We start from the raw sequence: 21,959 nt of genomic DNA, 5'->3' as shown, positions 1-21,959 counted from the left end.
CCCCATCTCAGATGGAGGGAGACCCAGCTAGGACAGGGTGGTTCAAAGTCCTAAATTACAAGAAAGACGTCATCTTCTACATCCCCCTGTCTACGTTCAGCTCCCAGAAAATGGAGCCCCAATTTGTACCCAGTTGGAGTCGTGGGTTTATCTCAGGTACCTGGCAGAATTCCTGCTGCTTTTACAGGCCCTCAGACTTGTTTTTATTACTAAACACCATCTACTCTGCTTTGTATTTTGATTTCCAAGTTCAGTTTCAGTTTGAAACAGAAGGCATATAAATCTTCGAGGAATAGAATGAACTTGAGATTGTGACACCTGGAAACAAAACATCAAGGGCACTTGGGATTTACACAACTCATTTTTGCAATAAGAAGCAATATCTGAGGACTTCTCTGGTAATCCAGCAGTTAGGACACTGTATTTCCATTGTAGGGGGCACAGGTTCGATCCCTGGCCGGGTAAATAAGATCCTGCATGCCTTGTGGCCAAAAAGAATTTAAATAAATAAATAAAGAATCTACATCTGAATCGAAGTCATTGGTGGGCGAGGCTGGGACAGATCTTCAGAGCATCACCTCCCGAATTTTCTCCAAGGCCAGGCTCAGGATGTAGGAGATGACGATCCACTCCTGGAGGCAGGGCCAGCGCTCCATCCGCACCAGGATGACGTAGTTGAACAGCAGTAGGTACCCCAGGTAGGATATCTGAAAGGCAGAGACCGACAGCAGTGTCTGGGGGGGATCAGAGCCCAGAAAAGCTCTGAAACCCTGTTTACAGGGGGACACATCTTCTAAAACAAATTTTCATTTCTAGGTGCACTGACTCTATTAGAGGAAACCTTCCACTCACATCACAGGTGCAGTCAGAGAACCCTGAGGCAGGTTTGGAGGCATTTTGTACTTTAGCATAATATGCATGCTGACAGTCCATTCTCTAAATGAAAGTATATTTGTTGCTACTGTCAGCTTCATGGGGCTTCCCTTATGGCTCAGCAATAAAGAATCTGCTTGCCAATGCAAGAGATGCAGGAGACTCATGTTTGATCCCTGGGTCGGGAAGATCCCCTGGAAGAGGAAATAGCAACCCACTCCAGTATTCTTGTCTAGGAAATCCCATGAACAGAGGAGCCTGGTGGGCTACAGTCCAGAGGGTCGCAAAGAGTCAGACACGTACGTACGCATGCATATCAGCTTCATAGGGAAATTATGAAGTTGCACAAAATTATGATAAATAGAGAAACTTTGAGTAGTATACTGGTGTGCCTTCTACATTCCTGGAAATTGGAAAATGTTACTGACTTCTCCCTGCATTGCTAATTTCCTTCTTGAATCTTCCCACTGCTGATGGATATGGGAGTTTCGAAAGTGGGGAGGGTGACGATAGGGCATCTGCCCGGCACGCCCAGTGGTCCTGAGGCCCCTTAATTAGCATCCATATGTTTGTGGTGTGCTGCACCCACAACAGGGTCCCTATCTTTGAGGCATGTAGAGTTGGGTGATACAGGAGTGAGGTACAAAGTTGAGGAAGGTGATCTGAAGATGAGCGAGGTTGATTCACTCCGAAGATGAAGAATCTTCAGCTTTAGCCCCTGCCCCTCTGGTCCAGGACCCTTCTGAAGTTTTGGTGGTGTGGGTAAGGTGTGTGCTAGCAATTGATCATCTGTGATTCCCAGTCTTTTTTTATTTTAATGGCCCCCTCCTGATTGGTTTTTTACCAGGATATAGGCAGCATCCCGTGTCTAGTCTTTGCAGGAGGATTAGAGCGAGAGTTCTCAAAGTTGGGTTGCATTGGGAACCCCTTGTACACAGTCACGTCAGTTGTGTTCAACTCTTTGCAACCCCATGGACTCTAGCCTAACAGCCTCCTCTGCCCATGAGATTCTCCAGGAAAGAATACTGGAGTGGATTGCCATTTCCTTTTCCAGGGGATCTTCCTGGCCCAGGGATTGAACCTGCGTATCTTGAGCTGTAAAAGCATGCAACCCCCTCCCCTACATCTGCAGGCTGTATTTAGAGGCCCTGGGGAGACACCCAAGGCTTGTCAGCCTCCTGGCCCCACCCTCTTCATCCACTTGAGCTCAGGTTTTGGGCCTGGGCTCTGAACCGCCTGGGCCTCAGCTGGTTCTGACCAGAACAGATGGACAGCTGTGGCTTCAAGTGTGGCTGCCAAGAGGTTGGGTGTCACTGGCCTGAGTCCCCATGCAGCCCCGGGGGTGCTGTGCCCCGGAGCTCCACCTCCACCTTCTGCCTACCCACATACATCACCCTGTCCATGGCCTTGGACCTGGCTCCTCACTTTCCATCACCTGCTCACACCCAGTCACTAATGGAACCCCACTGCCAGGATCTACCTGAGATGGGCTGTGCCCTGGTACCTGGGGCTTCATGAGTAGTCTTGACCCTCCCAAAGACTGCAGTGATTTTGGGAGGCACAGTGTGCCTGCACCCCTGCTGGGACCACCCGCAACCAGCCCATTCCTTCAGAACCTTCCAAATTGCTCCAGTCTCTTTGCCCCACTTCTCCCGCCCATCTGCGTGCGTAAGACTGGACCATTCTTGCTCCAGGCACAGTGCCCTCCTAGAGCTGTCCAGACAGTGGCCACAGATGGGGCTGGATGAGAGTATGTGGCCACAGTTCAGAGGCCTTGATTCGTTCCTCAAATCCAGGACTTCATGCTCTGGATTCAACTCCACTTTGAGTGATCCCATCAGTCTTCTGAACAATGGCATTTGTGAGCTTGCTCTCTCAATATGAGTCATCTTTGTTCTTTGTTGGACTAGAACTGTATTTCCCTAAGTGTGTATTACTATAAGACATTTGAAAAATCTGTCTTCTTAAGGAAATAGAATATGATTATTTGGCTTTATGAAATGGTATATTTGATCTAGAATGGTCACATTCCTGTATATAAATATTATCTATCTAGTTTCAATTTTAGTTGAAGATCTGAGTTAGTCCCACTTCATGTGCATAATTCACTTTAATCCACTGATTTTTTTAACTTTTTATTTTACATTGGCGTGTAGCTGATTAATAATGTGATACTTTCAGGTAGACAGCAAAGGGACTTGGCCATACATATACATGTATCCATGCTCCTCCAAATTCCCCTCCCATCCAGGCTGCCATGTAAAATTGAGCAGAGTTCCCTGTGCTATACAGTAGGTCCTTGTTGGTTATCCATTTTAAATATAGCAGTGCGTATATGGCCATCCCAGACTCCCTAACTATCCCTTCCCCCCATCCTTCCCCTCTGGTAACCATAAGTCTGTTGTTTAAGTCTGTGGGTCGCTTCCTATTTTGTAAGTAAGCTCATTTGTATCATTTCTTTTTGGATTCTGCATATAAGGGATGTTATATAATTTAATTGAGGATCTGAGTTAGTCTCACTTCTATTTGCATAATTCATGTTAATCCATTGATTTTTTTTTTTAAGCACTTTTTTTGAAGCCCTTGACATTCCTCTTGATTCTCACACATCTAAAACATGCTAAGGGAGGCCTTACTGTGTAAAACCAGAACTTGACGATGGGGGCGTTGTAGAATTCACAGATCTTGGTCCCAATGGGGACACTTCGTTGCTTTTTGTGTTCGTTCTCCTCGTCACCCTTTCTGGAGCTGGCATCTGCATTCACGTCCTGAAAACAGAGCAGAGCACATAGCAAGCAGTCTGCCAGATGGGAAACTCCCAGGACCCTAGCGCCACAGTTAACAGATAGGCACCTTCCAAAATCAAGGATTATAAAAATGTTCTGTATTCTTTTTCTTTTGATATATTATTGTGATTTATTAATAATTGAATTTTTCCAATGGCTAATGACAGAAAACAATAAAATTCTGTAAAGCAATTATCCTTCAATAAAAAATAAATTTAAAAAAAAGAAAATAAGTAAAAGATTTGAATAGACACTTTACCAACGAAAGTACAAGGAAAACAAATAAATACATTAACAATGTTTAACCTCAAATGTTCTGTATTCTTGCAGTGTCTAAATTCACTGCAAGAGAAATAGCAACCATTTTGAAGATGAGGGTTGATGGTCAGGGGCATCACTGACCATATTCTCCTCTTCTTTTTCTTTGCCATCCTCATTTTCCTTGGATGTTTGATAGGAGAAGTCATCATAGGTGCGAAAGTCCAAAAACAAGATGGTTGGGGGGAGAAGAATCCCCATGATAACCTAGGTATGATGAGAAAAGTGGATTTTTAAGCTATGAGAACTCTTGGAAATTTTCCCAGTTTAGGTAAAATTTTAAATGATGAACTTCAGCATTCCTCAGTAAGCCAGCAGCCCTGGAGTGGGCCTGTTTCTGCTCTGATGGTCTGTGGCTTATTCGGTTTGGTACATGGATAGAATTGCAGACACTGAGAAATGTGAACAACCACCGCATTGTTGAAGATGAACAGCAAGCAGGATGGCATGGAATCCTAGCTTAAAAAGTGAAGATCTTACATTGAGTTTCAAAGCAGGTAATTTTTTAAAGTAAAAATATAGTAAGTAAAAATTAATTAATTAGACCAAAATATTTAAAATAGGAATAACTTAGATGTAAATGTGAATATATGGGCCAAAGGTTGGAAGACAAACATGACTCCTGAAAGAAGGATTTGTGGATGTACTTAGTGCCATTGAGCTGTATAGTTAGTTAAGGCTAAAATAGTATGTTTTATATTACGTGACTTTTATCACAATAATAAAAAACATTAAAAAACAAAAAAAGAAAAAAAAACCCCAAAGGTTTTCTGAAGAAGTAGGAATTCTGCCTCAAGAATGTAATATAGAAATCCTGATTTCTGTATTACAGATTCTGATTTACCAGTCCTCATACTCAATCATGTGAGTCAATTCTATAAAGTAAATAAATTGGTTCTGTTCTTCTGGGAAGAAAAGAAAGAAAGAAGAACTTAACATGGGCTCAGCCTAGACAGCAAAAGGATGGCCTAACCTATAGATGGAGACCTCGGTCATTTTTTTTAAAAACACGTTTCTGTTTTTATTTTTTAATTCTTTAGCCACGCTGGGCAGCATGTGGGATTTTAGTTCTCCGGCCAGGGATCGAACCCCCAGCCCCTGTATTGGAACCGTGGAGTTTGGACCACTGGACCACCCGGGAAGTCCCACTCTTGCCATTTTTATCAGTGCTGTGCTCTGTGTCTCCAATACTGAGCTGTTTCCAATGTTAAGTCCTAATTTTTTAAAAAAATTTCCCCTCAGCCACCCATTATTAAGAACAACACAAAGGGGCTATTTCTACCATATACCAAAAATTATATTATAAAAAACTAATAATTAAAACAGTGTAGTACAGGTATATGAAGAGACCAAACAATGGAGCAGGATGGAAGGATCCAGAAAAAGATTCAAATACACAAAGGTCATTACTTGTGAGACAAACACCACATCCAATGGGAGGAGTAAAGATGACTATTTAATGCACGGTATTGAGAATCTGTGTGATCATCTATAAAATAATTAAGTTGGATCCATATCTCACACAATCACAAGAATAGCTCTGTCTAGCTCAATAATTTCATGAAAGAAAATGGGGGGGATGCATAGAGAGACGATTAGACAACTAAGAATCATCACATGAGAATTCTTTCATAAATAGAGGAGAAAGCCTTTCTAATGATGCTCCCAAATCAAGACACAATCAGAGCAAAGATCAATAGATTTTGTACTTAAATCACAAACTTCTGCACAGCAAAAACACATCACAACCACAGTGAAAAACAACTCATGGGAAAATATACTTGCAGCTCCTGACACAGGCAAAGGGCCAATCTTTCTAATTAGAAAAGATCTCCTAGATGTCAAGAAGGAAACTTCTAACAACCCAGCAAAAAAATGGGCAAAAGCACTGAACTTAGGGACATTTGTATTTATAGCAAATGGGCTCATTTTCACTCATAAGAGATATTCAGGGACTTTTCAGGTGGTCCAGTGGTTTGATGCCTGGTCAGGGAACTAAGATCCCACGTGCAGCATGGCCAAAAATAAAATAAAAATAAAGAAACTGATAGCATCTTAAAAAAAGGGGGGGGGGGAAGACATTCAAAGAAATTATGTAGAGATCTCATTTTTTACCATTAGATTGTAAAAATTCCAGTGTGTTCTCACACACCATACTGGTGTGATTGTGGGAAAATTCTCTGCACAGTGGCAGGGGGGGACACTTCCACAGAAGGAAAGGCTATCAAGATCACAAGCCCATATCCCCATCGGGCCAACAGCTCCCCTTCTGGATATTCACCTAGCAGACGTGTGAGGCACACTGTGTGTCCAAGAACAGCCATGGGGGCCATGAGTGCGGCACCCCCAGGCATGAGTGACTTGTGCTGGGGACTGGCCTGAGCTGTGACAGTCCGCTGTGAAGGAAAACAGGGGGAGCAGGAAGAATGAAGGAATGTTCTATGTCGTAATACAGAAAGAGTTCCCAGAGAAAGTGGAAAAAAAGGTACATGAGAGTGACTACGTCAACCTTTTGTGAAAAAGAAAAAACAGTAAGTACATTTAATTCACCACGAAAAGAAAAGAGAGTATTCATATTAGCTTTACATATGGAAATATACACAAGAAACAAATATCAGTGGTTGCCACTGGGTGGAATAGGCCACATGGGGGACAGGAGTTAGCAGGGAGACTTGTCACACTTTTGAACAGTTGTATTTTTATTTTTTTGATGTAGACCATTTTCAAAGTCTTTATTGAATGTGTTGCAATATTGTTTGTGTATTATGTTTTGGTCTTTGGGCCCAGAGGCATGTGGAATCTTAGCTCCTTAACCAGGGATGGAAGCAGGGATTGAACCCAAACTTGAAAGGTGAAGTCTTAACCACTGGACTGACAGGGAAGCCCCAAAAACAGTTTTAGTTTTTTAATATGTGCATATGATATGAACTAGTCAAAGAATTAAATAAAAAAAAAATCCTGGCTTTACAATAATTACATATTTATGTTGCAAATTAAAAATGCTTTGAAGGAAATTTGATGCTTACAAATATTTATACCTATGGATAGACATTATATCAAAAAAACACATTAAGTTAAAAAAAGAAAAGGAAGAGATTGCAAAACACCCAACAAATCTCAAAAACTTAGTACAAAAAAAGAATATAGACTATCTCATTAGTGATATTTTTCCTTTCGAAAACATTTTGTACCTACTGGTTTAAATCAATATATTATTAAAATTAACTTCAGGACTTCCCAGGTGGTCCAGTGGCTAAGACTCCGCGATCCCAATGCAGGAGGCTCAGGTTGTCTCCCTGGTCAGAGAATTAGATCCCTCATGCTGCAACTAAAAGGTCTCATGTGCCTCAATGAAGACTGAAGATCCTGCGTGCTGCAACTAAGACCTGGTGCTGCCAAATTAACAAATAATTTTTAAAAGTTAACTTCAACTGTTTCTTTTTTACTTTTTACAATGTACTTCAAAAACATTTTATAGCTATTAAAAATCTTTTTGTAACTGGAAAATTTAAAGTTTAAATTTAAATTTAAAGCACATATGTGCTTTATTTCTGTTGGACAGTGCTGCTGAAGACAATACAGTTTGCTCTCACTCTTTAAAATTCTGGCATGTTTAAAAAGTACTTTTTAGTGTATATGTTCAACTACTTTTTTTTTTTTAGCTGTGCCAGGTAGCATGTGGGATCTTATATTCTGACCAGGGATCAAACCAGTGCCCCAGCATTGGGAGCCTAGAGTCTTAACCACTGGACCACCAGGGAAGTCCTAGTGAACTTTTAGTACATATGTACCATGTTTGTTTATGGGTTGAAGAGCTGGAACATATGGACCTGTAGACTTGATCACAGAGTGGACTTGGGGATGCTTCTCTGCCCTTCTTATCTTCTGCCACTTGGCAGCTGCATGCTGAGGCTGGACCAGACCTTGGTTGTTTTTTGTTTTTTTTTAAATTTTATTGAAGTATAGTTGATTTACAATATTGGGTTTAATTTCTGCTGTACAGCAAATTGACTCTGTTATACATATATTGTTTTTCATATTCTTTTTCATCATGATTTATTACAGAATATTGAATATAGTTCCCTGAGCTATACAGTGGGACCTTGTTGCTTATACATACTGTATAGACTAGTTTGCATCTGCTAATTCCAAACTCCCAATCCTTCCCTCACCCACCACCCCATCCTCCTTGGCAACCACAAGTCTGTTCTCTAAGTCTGTGAGTATGTTTCTGGTTTATAGATATGTTCAGTATAGAGGTTCTTCAATAAACTAAAAATAGAGTTGCCAAATGATTCAGCAGGCCCACTCCTGGGCATATATCTGAACAAAATTATAATTCAAAAAGATACATGCACGCCAATGTTTGTTCATTGCAGCACTATTTACAATAGCCAGGACATGGAAGCAACATAAATATCCATCCACAAAAAAGTGGATAAAGAAGATTTAGTACATATATACAATGTAATACTACTCAGACATAAAAAAGAATGAAATAATGCTATTTACAGCAACATAAATGAACCTAGAGATGGGCTGCTCTGGTGTCTCATCAGTAAAGAAACCGCCTGCAACACAGGAGACGTGGGTTCTATCCCTGGGTTGGGAAAATCCAATGGTGAAGGAAATGGCAACCCACTCCAGTATTCTTGCCTGGGAAATCCTATGGACAGAGGAACCTGGCAAGCTACAGACCACGGGGTCACAAAGAGACAGACACAACTGAGCCACTAAACAACAACGACATGGATTATCATACTTAGTGAAGTTAGTCAGACAGATATCATATAATATCACTCACATGTGGAATCTAGATAAGGAATACAAATGAACTTATTTACAAAACAGAAATAGACTCACAGACATAGAAAACAAACTTAAACAAACTTATGTTTAATAAAGCCAAAGCAAGGAGGGATAAACTAGGAGTTTGGGATTAGCAGATATAAACTATTATATTAAAACTATTATTACATAATAATGTTATGTAATATTACATAATACTATGTATAAAATAGATTATCAACAAGGACCTACTGTATAGTACAGGGAAGTATGCTCAACAACCTATGATGGAAGAGGATATAAAAAAGGAATATATATATATATATAACTGATTCACTTCACTGTATACCTGAAACTAACACAACATTGTAAATCAACTATATTTCAATAAAAATTAGTAATAAAATGATAGCAAGTACTTTCAGAGTCATAAGGCAATCTATAGAAACAGAGCTCAGGTGCCTTCCTTAGTGGTGGGTGGATGGTCAGGGGTGCACAACTCGTTAGAGTGGACTCCATGCCCACAAGCTAGTCTTGCTGCAGGTTGGGCTCTGGTGTTAGACCACCCGCGTTCAGGTGCTGCCCCTCACCTTACAGCTGGGATCCCAGGCGAGTCCCTTCATCTCAAAGCTTCAGGTTCTCCATCTGTAAGGCAAGGATTGCCACAGGGTCTCCCTCCCAGAGTTGTTCAGAGTCATGGATGAAATAATCCACAGAAAGTGTTTAGTTCAGCCAGGCAGAGAGTCAGAGCCCACAGGTATCACTTGTCACTACACAGCCACGTCAAAGGTACCTTCAGGCCAGGGTTCTTCCTCATCCGCAGCCTCCCCATCCACATGTCCGTCAGCAGCATCTGGCTGCAGGTGTGGGCGATGAAGTCCCGGTGTTTGGCTGCCACGGCCAGTTTGAGGCAGGTAGAATTGCTCCAGTTTTTCAGCTCGTATGTCAGCAGTTTCATGGCGATCTGCTCGTCGTGCTTGTAGGACTGGTCCAGGAGCTCCACAGCCAGCTGGCCAAAGTCTCTGCCGAGACAGAGACAGGAGCGAGTGAGGCAGTGGCAGCCACACACTCTTTGTTAGAGAGCCGTGTCCATGGGGACATCATGGAGCCACAGGACACAGAGTCCTTGACTCCCTGTCCTCTCCCAGCAGGGAGCTCCCGGGATGTCCCCAAGGGGACAGAAAGGGGCCAGGGTCCATGCTCAGCCATATCCGAGGCTGACTTCCGGAGGCCCCGTGAGGACAAGTGGGCAGGTTAGTAAGTTTGGGGAGCCCCGGCTTAGAGAAGTGTGTCCACACTTTCATGAGTTTTACCTCCAGATGCCCCACCGAATTCTCACAGAGAAGATGGGAGGAGAATCCCTTCATGCTGCAGCCTGGGGAGGGTCCATTCTGAACTATGCCCAGAGCACTCTGTTCTTCCTAACAAAGCCTGCCCTGGGGAAAAACTAGTTAACCAGAGCTCAACCTATTGGTGTTTTATCAGAGCCTAACTGAGCTGAGGGTAGGGAAATACCTAGCTCCCGCCCCCTGTAGCCATCCTGTCCTACCTAAGAGGTCCTTGGGAAGATCAGGTCCAAGGGCATAGGTTCACTAAGGCTGTACTCCTCTGAATGTGTGTTTCCTTATGAAAATCGGTTTTATTGTCTTTGCATTTAAATTGTGTTTCCTAGAAAAAGAATCATGGACATAGAGAACACAGCAGTGATTGCCAAGGGGAAGGGAACAGAGGAAAGGAGGGGGTGGGTAGTTGAGGTTAGCAGATGTAAGCTTTTTTATATAGGATGGATAAATAGCAAGGCCCTACTGTATAGCACAGGGAACTATATTCAGTATCCTATGATAAACTATAATAGGAAAGAATATAAAAAAGAATCACATATATAGATATGTATACACTTCATTGTACAGCAGAAATTAACACAACACTGTAAATCAGCTATATTTCAATAAAGATATACTGTCTAAACAGAGAAGGAAATGGCAACCCACTCCAGTACTCTTGCCTGGAAAATCCCATGGATGGAGGAGCCTGGTGGGCTGCAGTCCATAGGTTCACTAAGGGTTGGACACGACTGAGCGACTTCACTCTCACTTTTCACTTTCATGCATTGGAGAAGGAAATGGCAACCCACTCCAGTGTTCTTGCCTGGAGAATCCCAGGGACGGCGGAGCCTGGTGGGCTACCGTCTATGGGGTTGCACAGAGTCGGACACAAGTGAAGCAACTTAGCAGCAGCAGCAGCATACTGTCTAAAATTGTTTTTCCACAAATATCATGTATTAATACATGTATGTGGAATCTAGAAAAATGGTAGAATTGATCTTATTTGCAAAGCAGAAATAGAGACACAGAAATAGAGAAAAGAATGTATGGATGCCAAGGAGGAAGGGAGGCTGAGATGAATGGGAGATTGGGATTGACAAATATACACAACTAGGTATAAAATAGATAACTAATGAGAACCTACTGCAAGCACAGGGTACTCTACTCAGTGCTCTATGGTGACCTGAATGGGAAGGAAATCCAAAACAGAGGAGATATACGTATCAATGTAACTGATTCTCTTTGCTGCACAGCAGAAACTAACATGGCATTGTGAAGCAACTATACTCCCATAAAAATTAATTAATAAAAATTGCGTTTCCATAGTTTGCACAAGAAGACAATCAACAAAAACAATGATGGTCCAGAAATGCCTCAGAAAGACAGAAGGAAAAACAGTGGACAAGGCATTTGATGAACAAGTTTTAAACATGATGATGCTTAAGTGAGAACCACATTTGGCACCCTTCCTGGAAAAGGGGTGGTTCTCAGGACAACCGGGTCTCCCTGAGCTCTACATTCCCTCCAGACACTCACTTTGAGTTGTTGTCCAGGTCCTGGGAGATGTCGTCCACCAGCTCACTCTCAGAGGACTCATGGGCCATGGACTTGTAGAGCTTGCATGCCACCAGGGCCTTGGCCATGCTCTCCTCCCCCCGCTGCCAGAGGAAGACTGCCATCTTTTGGCGCTTCATCAGCACAGCCCACACCATCAGCTCGTGGAAAGGGTACTGGAATCGACTCACGGCGGGGTCATCCACATCAATGTCCAACTCCTCCTCCTTTTTCTTCTTCTTCTTTTTCTTCCCTTTGGCTGGCGGCTCGTCATCCTGAGGGGAGAGAAACACCCTTACCGTGGTTCTGCCATAAACATGCAGTAAAGGGTTTCAGGACCAACTGGAAGAAGGGAAACCTCACTGTCTGCAGGAACAGAGAGACTTCTTAAGTACATCTGTGTGTCCACCCATCATATGAATTCTTTTGAAAAGATGCACATGTTTATTATGAGAAATAAACCATTGAACATCAAATGAGCTGAAAAGGCGTACTACTATTTGAAGTTTATACTCCTGGGTTGGCAGGCTTGTTGTTTTTTTTCCCCAGAAACCTCTAAAACTTGAAGAGAAGCTGCAAAACTGAAAACAAAGAAAACACTTCAATCCAAATCACCCCATGGGAGAGATAAAGCCCAAAACTTATTTCCTGAGGGATGTCTTTAAATACCAACACTCTGAGCCAGATATTAATAGGAAAAATGTAGAAGGGGGTGGAGAAAAATACCTTGGTTTTCTACCAATGGTTTGGGCTTCCCAGGTGGCTAAGTGGTAAAGAATCCACCTGCCAAGCAGGAGATGCAGGAGACACAGGTTTGATCTCTGGATTGGGAAGATCCCCTGGAGGAGGAAATGGCAACTCACTCCAGTATTCTTGCCTGGAGAATGCCAGGGACAGAGGAGCCTGAAGGCCTATAGTCCATGTGATCTCAAAGGATCAGACACGACTGAGTATGCACAGACGTCTACCAATAGTTTAAGGAAGCAGGAGTTCTATTTTGAATGAGATTTGTCTTCTCATGGATGTGTTATAAACGGAAGGCCAATGCTTTCCATTTCCAAGGGATTATGAGGGGTCATTCTAATCATAGAGCAGGGTCCTAAAGGAAGGCATTCATGACCGGGAGAACTGGTGATGAAACATGCGTGTGGCATGGAATCATTCAGAAAACTAAGATCATGGCATCTGGTCCCATCACTTCATGGCAAATAGGTGGGGAAACAATGGAAACAGTGACAGACTTTATTTGGGGGGTTCCAAAATCACTGGCGATGGTGACTGCAGCCATGAAATTAAAAGACACTTGCTCCTTGGAAGAAAAGCTATGACCAACCTAGACAGCATATTAAAAAGCAGAGACATTTCTTTGCCAACAAAGGTTGTTCTAGTTAAAGCTATGGTTTTTCCAGTAGTCATGTATGGATGTGAGAGTTGAACTATAAAGGAAGCTGAGAACCGAAGAATTGATGCTTTTGAACTGTGGTGTTGAAGAAGATCCAACCAGTCAATCTTAAAGGAAATCAGTCCTGAATATTCATTGGAAGGACTGATGCTGAAGCTGAAACTCCAATACTTTGGCCACCTGATGCGAAGAACTGACTCATTTAAAAAGACCCTGATGCTGGAAAAGATTGAGGGCAGTAGGAGAAGGAAACGACAGAGGATGAGATGGTTGGATGGCATCACCGACTCGATGGACATGAGTTTGAGTAAGCTCCGGGAGTTGGTGACGGACAGGGAAGCCTGGTGTGCTGCAGTCCGTGGGGTCGCAAAGAGTCAGACACGACTGAGCAACTGAACTGAGCTGAACAGACTATTCCAGGGTGAGGATCCAGTACCCAATAGGATAACAGAAATGGATCTCTGCTCTTTTGCGAATAGCTTTCTCATCAGTGACCTTCTTTTATTCTCACACTGATCCTGAGAGGTTGTTAATGTCTTCCAGTCAGTCAAATAAGGAAGTTGTGGCTTAAAGTCTGAATAATTTGCCCACATTCACATGAACGGAGTGGCTGGGCATGGGGCGGGAAAGGGGTGGAGCCTGACACTTCAATTCTTATGGCAACTAGTTCATGATTAAACCAAGTTTTATAACCTCATTATGAGGTGTTCTGATGTTTTTATTGAAACTATCATATCTTGCCTTGAATTTAAATGTTTTTGTTCTAACTAGCCCCAGTAAAACTGTAGTTTCAGTCATTTAGGGAATATTGAAATTAAAAAAGAAATATAGCTTTATTTTTAAGATTATATCAAGTCAAATAAAAATCCACTAAGGACTAATGCATACATGCTAGCATGCTAAGTCACTTCAGTCGTGTCCGACTCTGTGCGACCCCATAGATGGCAGCCCACCAGGCTCCCCCGTTCCTGGGATTCTCCAGGCAAGAACACTGGAGTGGGTTGCCATTTCCTTCTCCAGTGCATGAAAGTGAAAAGTGAAAAGTGAAAGTGAAGTCGCTCAGTCGTGTCCGACTCTTAGCGACCCCATGGACTGCAGCCTACCAGGCTCCTCCATCCATGGGATTTTCCAGGCAAGAGTACTGGAGTGGGGTGCCATAATGAAATATTGTAAAACAGAAAGCTTTTTTTTTTTTTTTTGCCACACTACAAGGCATTCAGGACCTTAGTTCCCTGACCAGGTATCAAACCTATGCCCCTTGTGGTGGAAGCACAGTCCTAATCACTGGAGTCTGCCAGGGAAGTCTGGAACATAAACCCCTTTAATCCTACCTTTCCATAGTATATTATTAAAATATTAATTGTATGCAACTTCTCATAAAATAATTTTAATATTGCTATAGCAGAAAATAACCAACAAGGGGTTCATTTCCCTAAAGTGCATGAACAGACACAAAGCAACAAGTAAAAGAGAAGCAACCCAATAAAATAACAAAAGATATGAACTGGAAGTTAAGAAGAAATGAATCCATCCACAATCACAAATCACAGTAAGAGCCTCTAAACACACCTCAGTCATAAATTAACTTGAAAAAAGTAATACATATAGAAGCAAACTAATACATATAGAAGCAAATTGAGTAATAAAATTACTAAGTTTGATCTTAGCATGCTGAAAGCGAAAGTCACTCAGTCCTGTCCAACGCTCTGTGACCCCATGGACTATACAATCCAGGGAATTCTCCAGGCCAGAATACTGGAGTGGGTAGCCTTTCCCTTCTCCAGGAGATCTTCCCAAACCAGAGATCGAGCCCAGGTCTCCTGCAGAGAAATATATAATTGTGCCCAACAAACTGAGAATATACATTTGTTTCCACACACATGGATCATTAACAAAATTCCTCCTGGCATTATTCCCCAATTCTTTTGAAATTTTCAATCTCAACAAGTTCTAGATATTGGAAATCATATAGTCTACACCCAAAGAGTAGTACTAGAAGTCAATGAGACTAAGATAACCACAATAACAAAAGTCTGTATCTAGGCAACTTAAAATTCACTTATAAATAACTCTTGGATTAAGGAGGAAATTATAAACTGTTTAGAAATGAATATAAATAAAAGTTCTACTTACCAAAACCTATAGGATACCATGAAAAACAATTCTCAGAGAAAAATGTGTACTCTTCATGAATTTATTGAAATACAAAGAAGATTGAAAATGGGCAAACTTCACTTTCAAATTGAGTCAATAAAAATAATACAGTAACTCCATACAAAGTGTATGGAAGGAATGAATAAAAATTACAATATATTAATAAAACAGGAAACAGAAGAAAAAAAAAGAAAGTTGCTGAATTAAGCAAAAATACCAATGAAATCCAAAGACAGGTATGGTTAAGAAGAAACGGAGAAGATATAAAAAAAAAACAAACTGGAAAAAGAAATGGCACACAACTAAATATACTGAGTAAACTGAAAAAATTAAAATACTCTGTAAAGGTTTATGGGGCTTCAGAGGTGGCTCAGTGGTAAAAAATCCCCCTGCCAATGCAGGAGACATGGTTTCAATCCCTGGGTCAGGAAGATCCCCTGGAGAAGAAAATAGCAACCCATTCCAGTACTCTTGTCTTAGAAATCTCATGGACAGAGGAACCTGGCAGGCTACAGTCCATGGGGTCACAAAGAGTAGGACACAACTGAGAGACTAAATAGCAACAAAGATTTACACCAGTGAACTTGAAAGTCTAGATGAAGTAAATTGTTTTCTATGAAAATATAATTGACCAAAGCTGACTCCAGAAAATAGAAAGCCTCAATGAACTCCTATTATAAAAGTTATCACCAAGGTGGTAAAAAATGGGCATCTAACAACAAGACTAGACAGGCTATTATAAAGGAGAGTTCCACCAAGGCTTCAGCCAGCAGATAAACCTTACATGATACAACCAATCTCAGAAACTAAGGGATTATGCAACGCGGACTTTAATAACCCTTCTAGTTATGCTGAAGGTCGGTGTCAACTGTGAACAAGAATCAAAACCTTCTACCCTGAATCCATACAGAAATTGGAATGCTACTTAACTCATGAATTTATTTGAGAAGAATCTTTACAATACTTAGTCTTAATACTGTGTTATAGTACTTCTTCTACTCATTTGTGTATTTTCATGTCTAGTGATTTGTTCTTAAGTTCCTTGTTAAGGTTATTTCTGGACATTTTTGTCCCATTATAAGGAAACTGTTGATTTTCCTGGACTTTCTAGATACAAAATATTTTTTGGCCAATGATAATTTCCTCCTCCTTTTATGTATTCTTCCTTTATTTATGTTTTCATGTGATAAAATTTCCAGAACACTTTTAAAAACCAGAGGGGATAATGATGCCAACAATAATGGGTGAGCTTGGTTTGTTCTTGATTTTAATAAAAGTCAGTTGGGTGGCTTTTACGTTTTAAAAAATGTCTATGACCGTTGAATATAATCTGACTAAATCATCCAAGTAAATCTTGGTGTGTGGTGAAGTGGATTTATCCATGGAAAACAAATTCACTCAATTTTATGTTAAATACAAAATGAAGAGGCTCCATGATATCATGAAACCACTGGAAACAAGTCCTACTTACTTCCATTCCCAGAAGTTTGAGAGCTTTCGGCTGCATAATGAAAAGGGAGGGAAAAAAATTCAATGGAATCAGATAACTGAAGTTACAATACTGTGAGTTGTACATTAGTGATATCACTAGTAGATTAATAATAGATTAAAAAGTACTTTGGGTAGGGAGGTTCAAGAGGGAGGGAACATATACATATACCTATGGTGGATTTGTGTTGATATATGGCAGAAATATTGTACTGTAATATTGTAAAGCAATTAATACTGTACAACACAATATTATAAAGTAATTATCCTCCAATTAAAAATAGATAAATTTTTAAAGTACTTTGTATAATTAACAATGAAGGACAAACCTAAGGAAAGCATTTGTCCTTCACAGTTAATGATATAAAGTACCCTTTCATATATTAAAATCTATTTTCCTTTCCTCTGCTTCTGTCAGCCCAGGTCAGGTGAGGAGAGAGACGTGCAGGCACGGGACCCCCACCCCAGGGAGAACCAGAGAAGTTCACCCACAGAAACGCAGACACAGAGCTACAGGGCTCTGAGTGAGGCAAGGGGAGGGCTCCATGGGAGGTCTCACACATGAGTTGGGCCTGGAATACATGTGGGGTTTTAAAGTGGGGCGACGCGGCTGACACATTAGTAGAGTTTGTTCTGAAAGTGGTACATGGTCACCCACAACAGGGTGTGGATAATGAGGGAGAGCCTTAGACGCTTGACGGTGGTTCCTCAGGCACTGGGGAGCCTTGAGAGTTTGTGAGCAGGGAAGGCCCCATCAGGTTCCTCATTTTGGAGGATCAGGGTGGCTCCAGCGGTAGGATGCATGGAAGAAAGCAGACACAAAGGAGCCCAGGAGGAAGACAGTTGTGGACAAAGGATGGGGCAGGTGCAAGTGCTGGGCTGTGGGCCCGATGTGTGGAGGGAAGAAAGGATGCTTCACACCGAAAGCCACTGCAGGAGGACTGGAAGGTGGTGGGGGGATGGGGTGATAAGCTTGGCTTTGAACAGGCTGAGTTACTGTCGAGGTGAGCAAGGAACCATGTGTGACCCCGGGAACCACAGAAGACTGCGTGTCCGCTGAGCTCTACCCTCTTGGGTCCAAACAGGTTGTTGTAGAGGGTCCGGAAGCTCTTGCGCGTGTAGTTGCAGCGGTAGGCGCCACCCATGAGGTACTCCAGTACGAGCCCGATGTCTATGAGGCTGATGTGGTAGTCAGGAGGAAGGTTGCCCTGTAAGGAAAGGAGCCATGTCTCAGGCCCTGTGAGAAGGTACCTGTGGCCTGGACTGCATCACACACCTTGGGGTCGTGGCCATCCCTGCTGGCAATGTGGGTGTTAACGGAACCAATGGGGCATTAAGCAATCTTCTATCTGTTACCACAGGATGGAGGGAGATAAGAGTGTGAACCATGTTCCAGAAAATAGGTTAAACTTCCCCATGAGATGAGTTAGAAACCCTCAGGGCTATAGGGGAGAGGCCTGGGCTTGTCTGTGGGCTTGGACAGAATGACCAGTAATGTGCATTTAAACATAAAGGAAAGAGGGACCTTCCCAGTGGTCCAGAGGTTGAGACTCTGCCTTCCACTGCAGGGGGCATCAGTTTAGTCCCTGATCTGGAAGCTGAGGTCCCACATGCAACAGAGTGAGGCCAAAAAATAAAAATAAAGAATATATATATAAAGGATGTATATGTATGTATCACTGCATCAGTTTGCCGTGCAGCAGAAAATAACACAACATTGTAAATCAACTATACTTCAATAAAAAATTGATAAAGGGAAAAAAAATCATTGAGGACAGATGGTATAACTGGTACAAGCCTTCCTTTATGTGAGTAGATTCGCCCTGTTGAGACGGTGCTTTAACAGCTGCTTGCAAGGAAGAAGGTGTCTTCAGGGGCTGACGTCCAGATTTTCTACAGAAGGAGGGAGTGAGCACATGATGGGCAGGAGGACTCTGTGAAAGGTAGGGGGAGGACGGGACACTCCTGGGACTGAGACCTTTCTGGAGAAACCTCCACGTGGTGCCCCAGGATTTTCTGAGGGACCCCAAAGTTTTCAGTAAGAACACAAACTACCCGAGGTGGCTGGGAGTTGGTGAAGGGGCAGAGTTCTGCTGCAGAATGGATGAGGCTGTGTTAAGATGAAGGCAGGGTGTGGGCAGAAAGGAGAGGAACTGAGGGCATCCATGCACCTGTAAGCCAGTCACTCATGCCCCTGGGCAGCTGGCTGATCCAGGAGGCAGAGCTGACCCATCCGTTATAAGGATGCTATGGTATGTGCCATTTCTGGCTTGGTTAACTTCCTGCAGCTGAAATGATGGCGGAAACCTGGGGTCCATCCCATGGAGACTCTGCTGTTGTTATTTAGCCACTAGTTTTGTTTGACTCTTTGCAACCCCATGGACTGCAGCCCACTAGGCTTCTCTGTCCATAGGATTCTCCAGGCAAGAATACTGGAGTGGTTGCCAATTCCTTCTCCATGAGTGGAGACTACACTTTTCGAATGTCCTCCTTGTGCACAGGGACCTCATCCTTCACTCAGGCTTTGCAAGTTTGTTCAGCACCCATCGTGATCATTTATCAAGTCAGGGATTTCACATGAGGGGACAAGCTACAGCTCTGACTCAGTGAGCTTGTTGTTTGTGGTGGGGGAGGGAGTTAAGGGCCAAGTCACCCAAATCTCGACACAGCAGCATGTTCAGACCCCCACCCGCCTGGGTGGGCAGGTGAGAAAGGGCTTCCTGGGGAGGGTGACACTGAGGCAGATCAGGGGCTGCTGTAGCCGAGGGCAGACAGCACTGCAGACATGACCATGCTCAGTCCCAGGACAGAACACATGAGTATGTGGCAGACCCCATATGGTGGGCATGTGATGGGCCCAGTGGATGCAAGTGTCTTAGAAGGAACCTTAACCTCATGAGATGTGGGAGGCTTTCAAGTGGGGGCGTCCTGTGTCTGGGGAGGGCGGGAGGAGAATGATCAAAGCCACTTAGGTAAGACTTGGTTGGTTGGGTCTACAATTGAGTAGCAGTGGCTTTTGACTCTCAGCGCTTCCAAAACTAAGAAATCTAGGAAAGCGGGAAACAAGGGCAGGGCAGTCCCTGGTCCCTCTTGGTTCCCAGACCCAGTGATTCTCCTCTGATCCAATGAGCATTTGTGAGATAGGCTGGGACCAGGGACACTTCGCTGAAATGCTTGAACCTAGACACACCTCTCCTTGAACAACAAAATACAGTGAAACTGTATGGGACTAAAACTAATCATGTGCATGTGCAGTTGGGGCAAATTCTGGACCCAAAAGATACAAAGAGACCAAAAATTGCAACTGCCTCTTTTGAGAAGCCTGGAGCAAAAGCAGGGTACTGCCCCCTTCACACAGCACCACCTAAGAGGTGAGCAAACCACCTAAGTCACCCTTCCAGCCCTACCCTGGACACACACCTACTCTCACTCCACTGCCTAAGGAACCAGCTTGCCCTTCTGCAGGGAGCAAGCAAGGGAAACTGTTGTTTGTTCTCACTCCCCACTGCTGCAGCAAGAACCCCAACAAAGCCTCGCCTGAATTCCTTGTCTGGCCTCTAGTCAATCTCTATTGATTGGGAAAGGTCAAGAAGCCAGGTTGGTAACATTTGTAGTAAAAGCCACATTCTCACATCAGTAGAATCAGATATCTGTTTGAAGTCTGGCCAGTCTGTCTGGGACTCTGACTGAAGGCCCCTTTCTCCCATTTGAGTTGTTCCCTCCTGCTCAGAACACGAACACCCGTCCTGCACTCCACATGCCAGGGGTTGCTTTCTGGCTGCATGAATCAGTCTGTGTTAACCTGGTCTGATCCTTCAGCCTGCAGCAGGTGACAGGACCCCAGAAACTCCAAGACAGAACAGAGAGTAGATGGGATCCTACAAGACTGTAAGGGGTTGTAGTGCTGGAAAGGATGGTGGGGCTGTGAAGTGGAAGTGTCTATCACTGTCTAATGAGGAAACAGGGCCAAGAAGAACTGCTGCGTGGGACACGCAGAATGACATGAGGCCTGTCCTGCTAGGACTTCTGAAAAGAGGCACAGGGAAGGAGTGAGAGCAAATCTGAAACTTGTAGACCACGGGGGCCCTGGGCAGCAGAGAGGAACTTGCTGTCCCCGACCACCTCTGCCCCTGGCCAGGGCCAAGCTACCACCAAACAGTTAATTAGCACAAGCCTATTTTGTGTGGGCTGAATACCACACTTGAAGAAGATGACACTTGAAAAAAGTAAACCCTTTTTATGGAGAAAAGAATTCATGATTTCTTATGCCTCCAATAAAATGACACCACATTTGGAAATTTAAAAATTGCTTTAGAAAATGTCTTATTGAAAGAAGTCAACAGGTGAAGGACTAGAGAACAGCAGACTGGGACTTCCCTGGTGGTCCAAGGGTTAAGACACCAAACTCCCAATGCAGGGGGCACAGGTTCAATCCCTCATCAGGGAGCTAGACCTCACACGCTGCATGGCATGCAGCCAAAAATTAAATAAATAAAACAAATAAACCTTGAAATAGCTCATTCAAAACTATATACATATATAAACAAAAACAAAGACAAAAAGAGAAGACTGACCTTTTTTACATCCCTCACCAGCAAATGAAGTGTGTTGGGTGGACCCAGTCTCTGAAAGAGAAGCATTCAGCCATATGAAATATGTTTTTCTCTTCAACTCTTAGAGCAAAATCCTACTCTATAGAATTTATGAATTTGTAAAAGCTGAGATATCATCCACTATCAGCCTATGTCTTTTACAACACAGGACTGGTCATGGGTAAGAAGTATCCCACATGTTCAAAAATATGTTAAATACCTTTTATCAAATTATCTTAAAGAAAATCTCACAGGGCACCATATCGTCTTAAAAGTTCACCAAGTTTTAGCAAGCAACCGCTCAGGACCACTTCTACAACTTAAAATTTTAGAACAGGGGAGGAAATGTACATCTCAAAATTCATATGGTGAGAATACAAGCCAAGAGGATTTCATCCAAACACTGTGATTCTTATATCAGGAGCTCCTGTTGTGCAAACTCAGTTTTCCATTTTTATCAAAGCCTCATAAAAAGTGGTAGTCCCCAGGAACAAACGACTGCTCACCCGGGGAACTTTTCACTCTGCTAATGACTACAGGAGCTGGACTCTTCCTTTGTAGAAACTTGTCCTCCTGCATCATCCCTGAGTTAATGGTACAGATGGGGCAGGGGGCTGGGTAGCCTGGCAGAAGTGGGTGAGAATGGGACCCTCGCCGAGCCCACTGGTCAGGCGAGAAC

The 21,959-nt window shown here is 42.9% G+C and overlaps 1 protein-coding gene across 1 annotated transcript in view; it reads right to left on the bottom strand.

Annotated features, from left to right (window-relative positions):
• Positions 1-21,959, bottom strand: part of TRPM1 (transient receptor potential cation channel subfamily M member 1) — a 65,787-nt gene that overhangs the window by 20,422 nt on the left and 23,406 nt on the right. The window contains exons 13-20 of the mRNA XM_081547266.1: positions 21,263-21,313; positions 17,756-17,896; positions 16,672-16,701; positions 11,627-11,919; positions 9,559-9,787; positions 4,062-4,184; positions 3,510-3,641; positions 579-707 (exon numbers count right to left, since the gene is read on the bottom strand). Coding sequence (XP_081403392.1) covers positions 579-707; positions 3,510-3,641; positions 4,062-4,184; positions 9,559-9,787; positions 11,627-11,919; positions 16,672-16,701; positions 17,756-17,896; positions 21,263-21,313 — 1,128 coding nt within the window. The remainder of the gene's footprint in view (positions 1-578; positions 708-3,509; positions 3,642-4,061; positions 4,185-9,558; positions 9,788-11,626; positions 11,920-16,671; positions 16,702-17,755; positions 17,897-21,262; positions 21,314-21,959) is intronic.

The sequence above is a fragment of the Giraffa tippelskirchi genome, chromosome 12 (genome assembly GCF_054371585.1).
Source record: "Giraffa tippelskirchi isolate mGirTip1 chromosome 12, T2T-mGirTip1v1.2.pri, whole genome shotgun sequence".
In the NCBI taxonomy this organism is placed as follows: Eukaryota; Metazoa; Chordata; class Mammalia; order Artiodactyla; family Giraffidae; genus Giraffa; species Giraffa tippelskirchi.
The sequence above is the reverse complement of the archived record's forward strand: the minus strand, read 5'-3'. Positions and strand labels throughout refer to the sequence as shown.